Genomic DNA, 12,508 nt, shown 5'->3' with positions numbered 1-12,508 from the left:
CTCTAAAAAAAACATACAAAACATAAATCCTGAAGGACCAAGAGCAACAGTTCTTTGGCTGGGGTTTCTCCGCTCTCTGTTCAGACTATCATATTGCTCCTTTTAAAGAAGTGACCTTCATCAATCAGCTCACTGCTACTGAACAGAGCACCACATTTCCTCACCCTTGGCTCGGGCTCAGACATCCCCGTGCAGCGCCAGCAGAGCCAGAACAGCCCCAGGGGATGCAGGAGCCAAGGAGGGAGGCAGATGAGCCTGCTGGCACCATGTAAAGTGCTGTAGGAAAACTCAAACAGCAGAGGAACCTTGGCCAAATTTAGACATTTGCTTTTTTCATGTTTTGTGTTGTTCTTGTCACTCCTGCAGTGTTAGGAAAACCCAACACATTTATCTGGCTTAATTCAGTTCACATCCAAGAAAGTCACCATACACCAGTCGCGTTGTAGTTTGGGATTATTATGTAAATTCTCTCCCCTGCCACTAACTGCCCATGCCAGCAGTTAACAAAAGAAGTAGTTAACTGCTGATCACTTGGATGGGGGCAGGTTTATCTCTTTTGTTTTTGGGGACATCTTTCCTTTCTTAGCTGGGGGAACGTGGGAGCGGTGGCTGCCGAGGAGGGAAGCTGCTCCTGCGGTGGCTGCTGAGGAGGGAAGCTGCTCCTGCCTGCCCCGGGACTGTTTCTGGTCGCCGCTGCTGCTGCCTGCCCCGGGACTGCTTCTGGCTGTTCGTGTTTCCTGCTTCTTGGACAAGGAACGCAGGGGGAAGAGACCGAGTTCATCTGTGAGCTCACCACTAGTCTGTCTCGCTGGAGAGGGACTGGAAAACTCACTCCGCAGCCAGCCGGGCTGTGACATTGACACTGCCTAAGTATAACTTTCCTCCCGGAGGAAAACCTGCTGGGTTTTGGTTTTTTTCTTTCTCTTGTGGTGTTGGGGAAGCGGTTTGCACTAGTCTGATTATATATAGCAGTTAAGAACAGTTATCCTTCTTGTATTAAAATTCCTTTCTTAAATCTGATAAAGAGTGGCGTGATTATTGTGGAGGAGGCCCCCTCCCCTGCTTGTGGGTAAACATTTTGGTTTTTCCCCTCAAACCAAGACAAGTCGTTAATCTGGCAGTGCTGTCCTGGTAAGATTACAATAGGCAGGGAATTTAAACCTTTACTTTTAAGTCTAAAATAAAACTGGTATGAGAAAATGTCCCAGATACCCATAGAAATACCCACATTTGGCAATATGATAATCTCAATACCATCACAGCATTGAGACTCCTGAAGGTCGGTGCTTCTATGATAAAATACCAATAAAAATACTTACAAGTCCCTTGCACTTGCACTCAGCCTTCCAGTCCATGTCAGTACAGCCCCTGAGCAGGACCTTGAACACATAAAGTTTATGCTTTACAATAAAGGTGACTCCCTTTTCACTGTCACATCAGTTAATCTGGACATAGAAAAGTTCCACTAATAAACTCAATCCTTCCTGGAACTGGACAATAAAACTGCACCTATAATAGGGATGTGAGAAACAGTTTCAGTTAAAAGTAAAAAGTTGTTATGGAAACAGCAGGTGTTTAGCTAAAAAGATAGTTTCTCAGTTACCTGTTATGACTGTCTAAAAAGATTATTTAGGTGGCTTTTATTTAAAACCACAGTCATGCACCTTAAGGATATGTCCAGAATGCTCCCCAATGACACAATCATCTTTTTTTAATTCAAGTTTTTTTATTCAAGTGGATCATTGTTTCAGAACCTGTTAATGCCTTGGGTAATATCTCTTTTTTTTCAACTCTTCCATTCCTATAACTTGTCTTAGGACAACATCTAAACTTGATCATTTTAGTAGAATTAACATGTCTCTGTTAAATCATTATTTCAATGAATTATTTTTAGTTGCTTAAGACATTTGAGTGTCCTAAAATCTTTCCGTTTTCTGGACTTAGTGTATTGGTGTCCTCTGTTAAGGACTGGAATTTCTTTAAAGACTGCAGGAGAAATAATGGACCTATTAGTAGCCTTTTTCAAGCCCTAAGACATCAAATATATATATGTCTCTAACTGTGGAAAAAAATACCCACCTTAGAAGTCAACTTTTTGCAGTGAGTTCCTTTCCTGAAAACAAATGATTAGCACAAGTCACTCAATTCACTTTAAAAAATACTTTATTTTTCTTAAAGCCATTAAGGCAAAACCATATTTCAAATTAAGTTGGTTTACATTCAGTCTGAAAGGATTACTTTTTTTAAAGCACATAGGTTCCTACCAATCTCTATACAAACACTGAATTCAACCTCTTAAAGAAGACAGAAAAAAAATCAGAATGTAAAAAAGAAAAAATGTCTAGTTCAAGTGTTTTCATCCTAGATCAGTAGGCTGGTAACGTTTGAGAAGCATCATTGTATTTAACTAGATGTAACTTCTACATTCACGAGTGCAAGATACGTTTTCTCTCCTAAAAATCCCTGTGAACCAGGGCTTTCATTTGCCCTTGGAAGTGTCATTTGCATTGTTCTGACAGAAGGAAACTTGGGAACTTGGCTTGAATTAGTGTTTTTTTGCTGGGAAACAAGTATTCCATGAGAATTAGGTTTGACCACTCCTTGCAAGAAATGTCTGCTCTTTCTGTTCTGTATTTACTGTAATAAAATGTACCCAAAATCTCTAAAAACAGGAGACTGGAAACAAGAAGTTGTTGGTTTTTTTGTCCTTAGTATTGATATTTGGATTTAATTAAATACTCAGTAGCTCTGGTGATTAGGGTTTGGCAGCATTAACACCACTGCTTTTTTGTGCCATACCAGGTCACAGACCATTGAAGATGTGAGGGGGCCTTAACACCATGACTTAATTAAGCTGCGGTGTTGCATTCCTAAAGGAAATTCTGAGCAAGTATGAAACAACAGGAAGCCACACAGGATATCTGTCAAACTGCTGAGAGGGGGTTCTTGTGCAAATCTGTGCTACTGAAAGGTTGATTAGATATGTTATTACTACAGAAGGCCATGAGTGTTCTCCCCTCCTGAGGGCCAAGGCACTGTGTGTGTCTCCCTGGGGAGATGCTGTTGGAGACAGCCCCTCCGATGGGCCAGGTGAGCAGGGGGTGTGTGGGCAGCCCTGCAGGGCTCTCTGGGTTGAGGCAGCCCCAGGAGGGGAGGAGAGGGGGCTCTGCCCTGCTCAGCAGCACAGCCCAGGCAGGCTGAGGACAGCACACTCCTCCGTGGCATGATGGCAACAATGCCCATGTGCTGCTGGTGTTTTGGTGGGTCAGGATTTTCCCACCCTGCCAATTTTTTTCTTTCAAGTGTGAAGAATTCCATGAAACTCTGCATTGAGCACAAGGCTGATATCCTTACCACAATAGGAATTATGGGACCTGCATGTCCAACCTGAGAAAATACACCAAAAACCTGAAAAAACTCCAAATACCTTATGCTTGGTCTTGCAGTCCTTATTTAAGGTGCAGGCTGTAATCAGATTAGTCTCTTTTGTGCATGCTGCCTATCCCCTGGCAGATGCAGCTCCTCTGGAATTGAGGTCCTTGCAATAGGAATTCTGCTTTGAAACATCCTTGCGATGGCATCTGACAAGATCAACTGACGCAATCAAAGAAGGAGCTCAAGAAAAAAGCCACCCCAGCTTCAGAAGCAGAAAAATATATAAAAACACTTGTAAGTACATTGGAGAAAAGAAAAGAGGAGACACCATTCCTTCGGGTGGGCTGTTACAGCAGGTCTGTGTCTCAGTGTAAAGCAATGGCTCCATCAGGACCTTTCTCAGGGTGTTTCTCGCTGCTGAGGGAGGCAGTGGCTGCAGGTGAGCACCGGGAACTTCAGCAGAGCTTTTACAGACATGACACAAACACCTCAGGAGACAACACACCTGTCGGATGACACTGATCTAGGCACTATGTCAAGCTGCAGCAATTCGAGGAAATCAAATTTTCTCTCTTACAAATAAAAAGCAGTAAGTACAAATGATTGTGCTTGTGAAAACTGCTGTGTTTCAATTACAGCACAACAAAAGGTAGATACCTTTGGAAGGTACGTTTTTTCCTGTATCTCACTCCCTCAGCAGGATGCTGTAGGCACAGACTGTCACACCTCCATCACAAGACACAGAATCCCCATGAGCAGACTCTGAATTCACTTCTATTTAAAATCCTACAGGAACACTCCTATAGAAAAGGCAATAATGGCATTTCAACATTTTGGTTTGTGCTGCCAAATCACAGGTTTGAAAATGCATCTATAAAAGCTGCTGATTGCCCTCAGGGCAGGTAGCAGGGAATAATCCTGAGCACACATTGTTATTCCCAGTGAGCCACGAGTCAGTTCCTCAGAGAACACCAGCACTGGTGCACAAACTGAATGCAGCTTCTTTTTAGCTTTCAGACTTCAAAGGAAAATGGGCTACCAGGCTGCAAAGCAAAGATTAATTCAGTTCTACAAACTACCTTGCATATTGGTGAACTTGAGTTAAAACCTCGATTAAAACAGCTCTTCCTCAACTAGACTTGCTTTTATTAAAATTAATAAAAGGAAGTCTATATTCTATGTGCGAATGTGTTTTAAATTTTTATTACAACAGTCAACACCAAGCACTGATAACTTGCAGAATTTGTGATCGTTCTTCACTGATACAGCAATAAAAACCAGACAGGAATAAATAGCAATTTGTCTTCAGCCCATTCATCCTTAGCCCACAGAAGTAAATATTTCCTCACTGTACCAAAGGGTTCACAAGATAAAGCATGTAACAAATATTTAAATTAAATAATTTACACATTTTTCTTTAAGCACCTCCATAGTTAATTTAGTCAAAGTTTATACCTTGCAATTATATTCTTGTTTTTTACAAATTGAAACATGAAGAAATGGTATTAAATTAAAAAAATCCCACAACGCATAACAATATTAATGATCTTAGATCAAACCCACATATAATTTAAATCTCTAGTAAAATAAGGATAATAAAGCTGATTAAACCTAGATACAAAAATTATATCCAACTGATTCTCAAGAAAGCACTTGAGACATAAGCAATAACCAGGTACCTGGCTCCACAGGTGCAACACTTCCTAAAGGACGACGGGGTTCTGGGAAGGACCATTATTTGTAAGACCTTATGTTTGAACAGCATCACAACAGCTGCCAATGCATTTGTTAAATGCAGATTTTCAACTGAGTCACAGGAACCTTTTTCAGGAGGGACAGAGTTGAAACTGTTCCCGTGCAGGATCTTCCTCAGGGGCTCTGCCGGAGGGGGTACCCAGGTTTGTCCAGGCTTTCCATCAGAAATAAGGAGGAAATTCAAATTCAATCCTATGTGACATGTGATGAATAAATCCCCCCAGGTTTCAGCAGTGTGAACAAACAAACAAATGTTAGATGCTTACTGTAAGCTCTGTGATGTGCAGCCTCGTGCCAGCTCTCCTGGGAACGGGCTCAGTGCGGCCGCTGGGGCTGCCAAAGACTGCGCAGGACAGAAATAACCCACCGCTCTGCTCTCTGGCAGCACCTCAGGTTTGAGCCAGAGCTCAAAGGCACAAAATGGCAATGACGTACAAAACGCAGTTTCCTTAAATGCTACAAAAGATGCAGTTTCTGTAGGTGGAAACTCTCCTATGAGGTGTCAATTTGTGTTTAAAACAAAAGCAGGATTTGAAATTTAAAAAGGTACAAAGTGAGTTTTTAAAAACAGCACTCGTTGAAGAAATATTTTAGAAGGAGAGAACGAACATCTGATTTCCCTAATACTTGGCACAAAACTTTCCTTTTTTTTCCCCTCTCTCCTGTGTCAAAGTACCCAAGGCATCCCAATAACTAACTAAATAACCTCTTAACCCTCAAAAATGAGTAAGCTGCAGGTTTGCTACAAAACTGAAGTCATACCATTGTTTCCCAGGTTATTTCTCTATCCATCTGCTGTCTCTTGTCTCAAGCTGTCTGTGGTGCCTGGTTGCTAACCCAAGTTCTACTGTGCTACAACAGTAAAACAAGTTATGTTGGTAAGAATCAGATCCACATTGCATCTTACAAGCCTGTAATTCTTTAATACATTTTTAATCCTAAAATCTGATTACTTCATTTCCCTCCACAGGAGGGGCATTTTAAAATACTAGATGACCTGTACATAGGGGAGATACTGAAGTAATAGATGAGAAATAGATCTCAGACTAGTTGAGATTCCGAACCTGAAAAAAATGGACACAAATTGAGTCATATTAAAATCTGCTTGACCAAAGCCTGCTGCAAATACCTCCTGAAAGAGCAATTCCTTAAAAGTGTGATGTAGAAATGAAGAACTTCTTTTGCTCACTAATACTCAGGAAGGGAATTGTCTACCCTGTGTCACTCTTTAAAGTGACTGTGGGAATGTGCACAGGGCAGCAGTGTGGGCACTGGAATCCACCCAAAATTTATGGCTGTGTTAACATCTTCTTCATATTTCTCTAAATCAGAGATGTGTTATTTCCTTTGTTTTTCTCATTAAAGGTCTGCAATTTAATTGAAGACAGAAATCAAACTTCAGTGTTCAAGAAACTAGTCAAAAATTGCTTGCTGGTTTTCAAATAACAAAAAAATTATGCCCTTTTCTAATGCTGAGAATAGGACCCTGCTACAAGCAGGTGCTAAGACATTCAAATGTTATGTCTTGCATTGAGTTATTCTGTTTTAAATTCTTTACAGCTTTGCTGAGAATTTAAGTGTTCTTAAATTATTTTTATTATTATTATTTAAATTAGTAAGTTTTCCAAGTCTTTCACTAAAGTGTTTTAGCCACCTTTGAGAACAAGAGCAGAAAAGATAATTGTTGGCCACACTGCCTGTGTCTGGTTTTCCTGAGAACCTTCAGTACATCCAGACTAAGGACTGCAACTTTGAAATTTGCCCTTTGTAAAACTGAGCTATATGGGAAAAAAAATTCAAGTTACCCCTATTTTTTAGAGGACAAACTTAACAGCTGGCTACCTGAGTTTCAGTGTGCCATCCCCCAGTGGCTGAGATTTTGGTGGTTTTTTGCATTCCCAATATTGCATCTTAGTTCTGTCTGTGCTGGAGGCACAAACGTTCAGCTCTGACTGAGTGCAGTGGGACTGATGGGGAGGAGGAGGCAGCAGCTTGCTCAGATCTGTCCCTGAGTCTGAGGGCACTGTGCCTGCTGCTCTGGCACACAAAGGGCAGCCCTTTTCTCCTTGGCTGTTCCTGGCACAGCCAGCAATCCTCTCGATGGAAAAGTCCAAGCCTGTTCCTCCTGCTGCAAAGGAAGTTTTGTGCATGTGCATTTACTGTTTCTATCCTGCCCAAGATCGTCACAAAATCTGAGGCTTGTGCTTCAGTATTTTACACTAAATATACCTGACACTAAAACTTCTGCTCATGACCCTCCCCCAGATAAACTCCAAGCTGCTTTTAAACCTGTAATTTATCCAGTATCTGTAGGCCTGGACAGAAACAAGCATTGCCACTGAAACAGGAGTCACAGTGGGATGTTCTCACTTTCCTGTCTTACTCAATTCTTGCAGTGAAAATTCTGGTGTCTCCAAACGTGCTACAATATAACAGCTACAAAGTGTCCTCCTGTGCCACTGAAAGCTTAACTGTAGTGAAAATGCTCAGATTGACTCCTGAGACCTTGGAGCTATGAAACAGAAGGTAAAATTAGGAAATAATAATGTGAAGTTACCTACCAAAGAAACAAAAAGGAACAGAAATAACAGTGCCTTGCATGCACCTGGCACTTCTGGGCAGTACTGTCTGAGGAAGAGCCTTGAAAGAAGTCCGGCCATCTCTTTATGGCTTATTTTGCATCAGGAGTAAAGCACAATTTTAAAAAATCAGAGTTTACTCTTAGGAATATGATAAACTTACCCTTAACTGTGCTGTCTTTCATACTATTACACAGTCTGACACCTACAAACACTGTTCTTGGTGATATTGTCACCTTATCCACCAGGACAAAATAATGTAGCAAATACTTCTATCCACAAGGCCTAAGAAGGAATAGAAAGTAATATATCCATGTGGATAATTGGAAAAAATGAAGCAGTCTATTCATCCAAAAAGTAAACAGGTCAAACTGCTGAGACACTTGTCAAGGGAGAAGGTGCTTTTTCTATCTAATCTTTTCTTCAGAGTCAGCTATCACTGCAGTAAAATGCTGTGAAAATGAAATCCTTTTTTTTCTGGGCTAGGATCAGAGTTTTCAATCTCTCCAAAACTCTTGCTAATGCAAAAATAGTAGTTTTAATTCAAAACTGCATCTTGAGCTATTACAACAAGTTCTCCAAAATATACACGGTATATGATACATTTTACCTGAGGAATATTTTCACATTTGCTTAAAACACTTTTGAAAAAAGGGTTCCATCACTTTATCATGTTTAGTCTTCAAGAAAAACCTGTTGGAGCATCTCTGCGGTATTGTAGATAACTATTTGGATTTTGTTTCATTTAACCAAAGAGCTATCTTTTAAACATCCTAATCCAAAGGTATTCCAACGTAATACTGTGTGAAGCTGTACATCATCCAATGGAATTAAAGCAGCAGTGGATCAAAGGTCTTTTCCATTTTTCTGAAGTGTATGGACAGAAATATCCAGTCAGTGGCTACACCCAGACTGAGTGCTGTAAGAAAAAGTGTTAGTGGATCCTAGCAATTACCATTAGGCAAAAGTGCATCATCTTTCTGATTGTGCATACACCTGGAGGGAAGTTGCTGAATTTGTTATATTAATTCTAAAAAGACTAAGCCAAGAGAAAATAAAATTTTGTTCATTTTTGTTACTTAATATTCTCATTTATTACACAAATACGTGTTCCTTACCAATCTTCAAATTTCCAAATAAAAGAACCATTGTTAAGACACTTCATTCAGCATTCTGACCAGTATTTTTTTCCAGAACTCTTTCAAAAGAAGGTAAAAGATCCCAAACCAAAAGAAGTGTAACACTCCAGTTCCCCAGCTTCGGATTTTTCCTGCTCTGGGCTGAGTGAACAGCATGTAACTGTGCAAGTAGCTTTGCTCCCATCTGTATTTCTGTGTCTTTAAATATTGTGGAAAAAATACTAAAAATCCTTAATACATATCCCTGTAGATTTCCTGTAGTAAAGGGTGTAAATGTGCATCAGATTCAGTCTTCTTGATTATCTGAACAAGCTGAGCGTGCTCTGTCACAAGCTGTCGGAGGTCAGCCATTTTTTGGAGAAGTTTTGGGAAGAGGAAGGTGTCATCAGGATGGTTGCTTTGCAAGTGAAGTTTCAGTACGTGCACAATGCTCTCCTGCATTTTTTCAATGTGTCCTACATTTACAAGCCCAGGGCGATCTGTTCTCAAAACAAGCAAAAGAATGTATGTCATCATTTTATAATGATTTGTTGAAGTATAGTTAGAGATAGAACTGAATCTTCAAGAAGCTTTTCAATTAAAATTATTAACTGATTGGAGGGAAATTTTAAAATTTCCTTCCTGAGAGAACCAATAAAAATGTGCTTACCTCCACAGCAAATGATGGCAGCAACAAAAAGGGATATGTCGCTATCATCCAAATCCAGTGCATTGAATTTCATTGCAAAATCAAATTTTGGCTCCATTATATCACAGAATGGCTTCCTCAGGCTTTTCAGGAACTCCCTGGTTATGAAACCGTTCCCATAGGCCACCAGCATCCCGTCCTTATTCATCACAGAGGCCAACATGGCAAATATGGCTTCGTAAACGCCGTATTTTAACAGCGTCACCTGATCGTTCAAGTCAAGGTTGGAGAAGCCAGGGATGGACTTGGCAAACTCAGTGAGTTCTGTGACAGTCTCTACAGATGTGCACTGGCAGCAGTGGAAGATTCGAACTTCTGCTTCCTTGTTCTGAATCCCATTGGCCACCAATTTTGCCACCAGGGTCTTTTCTGCCATACACAAGGTATCCATATCGTGGATAACAAACGGCTACAGCGAGAAAAACAACAGCTAATTCAGTAATAAAATAAAGATTATTAATCACTGGCTTCCTAAAGACTAGGAATTTTGATAAATTTTAAATTACATGCTAATCAGTCTCCAACTATCAGTGAGCCCTGAGTTCTTTCATGTTTCTGCATCAAGAGAAACCCTAGGACAGAACTACAGAGTGCAGTCCTAACGAGCCTGCTCTGCAAACAGACAAATGGAAAGGTGCAGGATCTGTCTTGTTTTGTTTTTCTGCTAAAAAGCTGGAGGAAAATTAAAATGTTTGTTTTCTCAAGAGATGATGAAGTAGCTTAAAAAGCCTCTCTCTTCCCTTCATACTGAAAAAATTGGAAGCTGAACATCCCAGGCCTGATTCCTACCTGATTTTCAGGTGTAACTCCCTCCGGTCAGGATGTGGCTGTGACCAGGCACAAGCAAACACAGTGCACCTGGGACACAGCTTGTTGTGCGTGATGGTTCTGACAGGTGGGAACAAGCAGGGAAAGGGCCTTTCTGCAGAAACCCACTCAGTGTGTGTTAAAGGTGGTGTTTCCATAGGCTCATGTCACCTTCCACCCCCTAAAATACTTAAGCCTGTGCTTAATTTTACACATCTCTTCAATCCAATGGAAAAGACTAAGATACTGTCTGCTCTTTAATGCAGAAAGCTGTAACTTGGCTAGACTAGACTGCAATATGCCAAATTCCATAATGCACAAGACACCTTGCTTGGAACTTTTGTAACACTCATCCCCACACTTACATGGTTTTCCTTATGGCATATGTAAAACCTCTTCTCTGCAAATTTTTACTTAAACTAGATCTGTTGATAAAATAAGATACGTATCTTCAACATATAAATGACAAAAATCACAACTGAACTTAGATAAACATGCATGAAGTGAAACCAGCCAGTCCTTACAACCATTACACACTTTCCTGTGCTACCAAACAAAAAGCAGGTGATAGCATTAGGGAGACTTTGGCTAAATTATCCTGAAAGAAAAAGAACTTCTACAGCATACGTGTCTTCACAACCTCGCTTGCTTCTGCCCCTCAAAGTAACCATACAGAGTAAAGACCAGGAAAGCTGGGTGAAGAAATGGCCAGCACTGCAAACAAAAAATTACAAATGCAAATTTTCTTTCCCCTCCTGCCATTAATATTGTTCTGATTAAAATAAAAGTAATGCAGAGCTCCTGTACACCCTACAAAATTATAGTATTTATTCTGGCATTTGTGACAGAAAAACATTATAATTTTTTTTCCAATGTCGTAATAGAAAATGAATTTTCAACAATTTTCCCCATATCAAGAGGTATTCACATACAGATGTCACTTTATTTTTTGATTAAGAACTAATTTTAATTCTGTGGTTTGTCTATTACTATTTAACGTTAGGAGTTTCCACTTAAAAATTAATTACCTGATTTTCCTAAAGCTGCTTACTATTCTGATAGTGGTTAAAACCAACCATATTAGTACAGGTATTCTCTCTGAATGTTTCATGTCTGTATGAGCACTATATTTATTTTCTAGAAGATTTCCTAAAGAGTTTTTTATAACTACTTTATGTACTTGCCAGCTTTATCTTAAAGTAACAGAGAAGGTACTTACTGGATTGTTATTGGTTTTCCCTGCAAGGATGATTCTGGCTTTCACCTTGTTCATATTGAAGTTTTTCAGGTAAGCATCATGAATTCTTTTGGCAAGTGATTTAAGATCTGCCATTTCTGAATCTTCTACATAATTTTCACCTGTTAGAATTTCTGCTTTCAGCTTGGCCTTCTCAGACCTTGGCATTCTTCCAAACCGTATGGCTGATGGGAAGACAGAATTGAAAAATAAACTGAAGTTATTTATACAAGCTTAAGGCTTTTACCATTGCTGATTAGAGTAGTAAGCCTTTCTGTCTAGAAAAGCTGAGGCAGAGGAGAAGAAATCTCCTCCTTTCCCACACAGCTAGCAGTGACTCGTATGCTAAACTGAAGGAAATCATATATTTCAGAACACAAACTGATATCTGCAGTGAGACACAACATATGATTTTTCCTTCTACATTACCCAGGTATCTCTAATTTGTTTCCTCCTTGTTGTGTTCTACAGCTCCCAATGTGAAAAAGTCCACCTTGGGAACTGTAAAAAACTGAGTGAACTCCTGACAGGAGGTTGGAAGAAGGCACACACACCAGCTGGAAAGCTGCAGCAGAGCCCAGCCCACATTCCTTCAGTGGCTCAGAACACTCCTGGGTATGGAGCTCTCCTGGTTCTTGGGCAAGTGGTCTTGCCATTTAGCCATAAAACAGGCATGTCCACGTCCTTCTTCAGTTTCAAACTAAACCAGCTCCACTTTAAAAAGGGTCTCCCCAGTGGAAGGTGTGCAAGGGTTTGAGATGGCTCACACAGCAAGTTACTCATTCTGCATTCAGCATCCCAGCAGGGACAGCACAGGACCCTCTGCCTCCCTGAGCCACTCAGGGCATGGGCAGCATCAGCCTTTACACGTGCCCAAGGGATCTTCTCATGACACAAGGAGGTGACTCTGCACATAATCTGAAATACA

General features: G+C 40.4%; 1 protein-coding gene across 7 annotated transcripts in view; it reads right to left on the bottom strand.

Annotated features, from left to right (window-relative positions):
• Positions 1–2,145: 2,145 nt before the first annotated feature.
• Positions 2,146–12,508, bottom strand: part of PPARA (peroxisome proliferator activated receptor alpha) — a 32,823-nt gene continuing 22,460 nt past the window's right edge. For all 7 annotated transcript variants that reach the window (XM_071551508.1, XM_071551507.1, XM_071551511.1 and 4 more), the window contains 3 exons: positions 11,563–11,765; positions 9,498–9,945; positions 2,146–9,327 (listed from right to left, as the gene is read on the bottom strand). In XM_071551508.1, coding sequence (XP_071407609.1) covers positions 9,080–9,327; positions 9,498–9,945; positions 11,563–11,765 — 899 coding nt within the window. In that variant the 3' untranslated portion in view covers positions 2,146–9,079. The remainder of the gene's footprint in view (positions 9,328–9,497; positions 9,946–11,562; positions 11,766–12,508) is intronic.

This window comes from Pithys albifrons, chromosome 3 (assembly GCF_047495875.1).
Source record: "Pithys albifrons albifrons isolate INPA30051 chromosome 3, PitAlb_v1, whole genome shotgun sequence".
NCBI lineage: Eukaryota > Metazoa > Chordata > Aves > Passeriformes > Thamnophilidae > Pithys > Pithys albifrons.
Note: the sequence above shows the minus strand (reverse complement) of the source record. Positions and strands in the feature narration are given on the sequence as shown.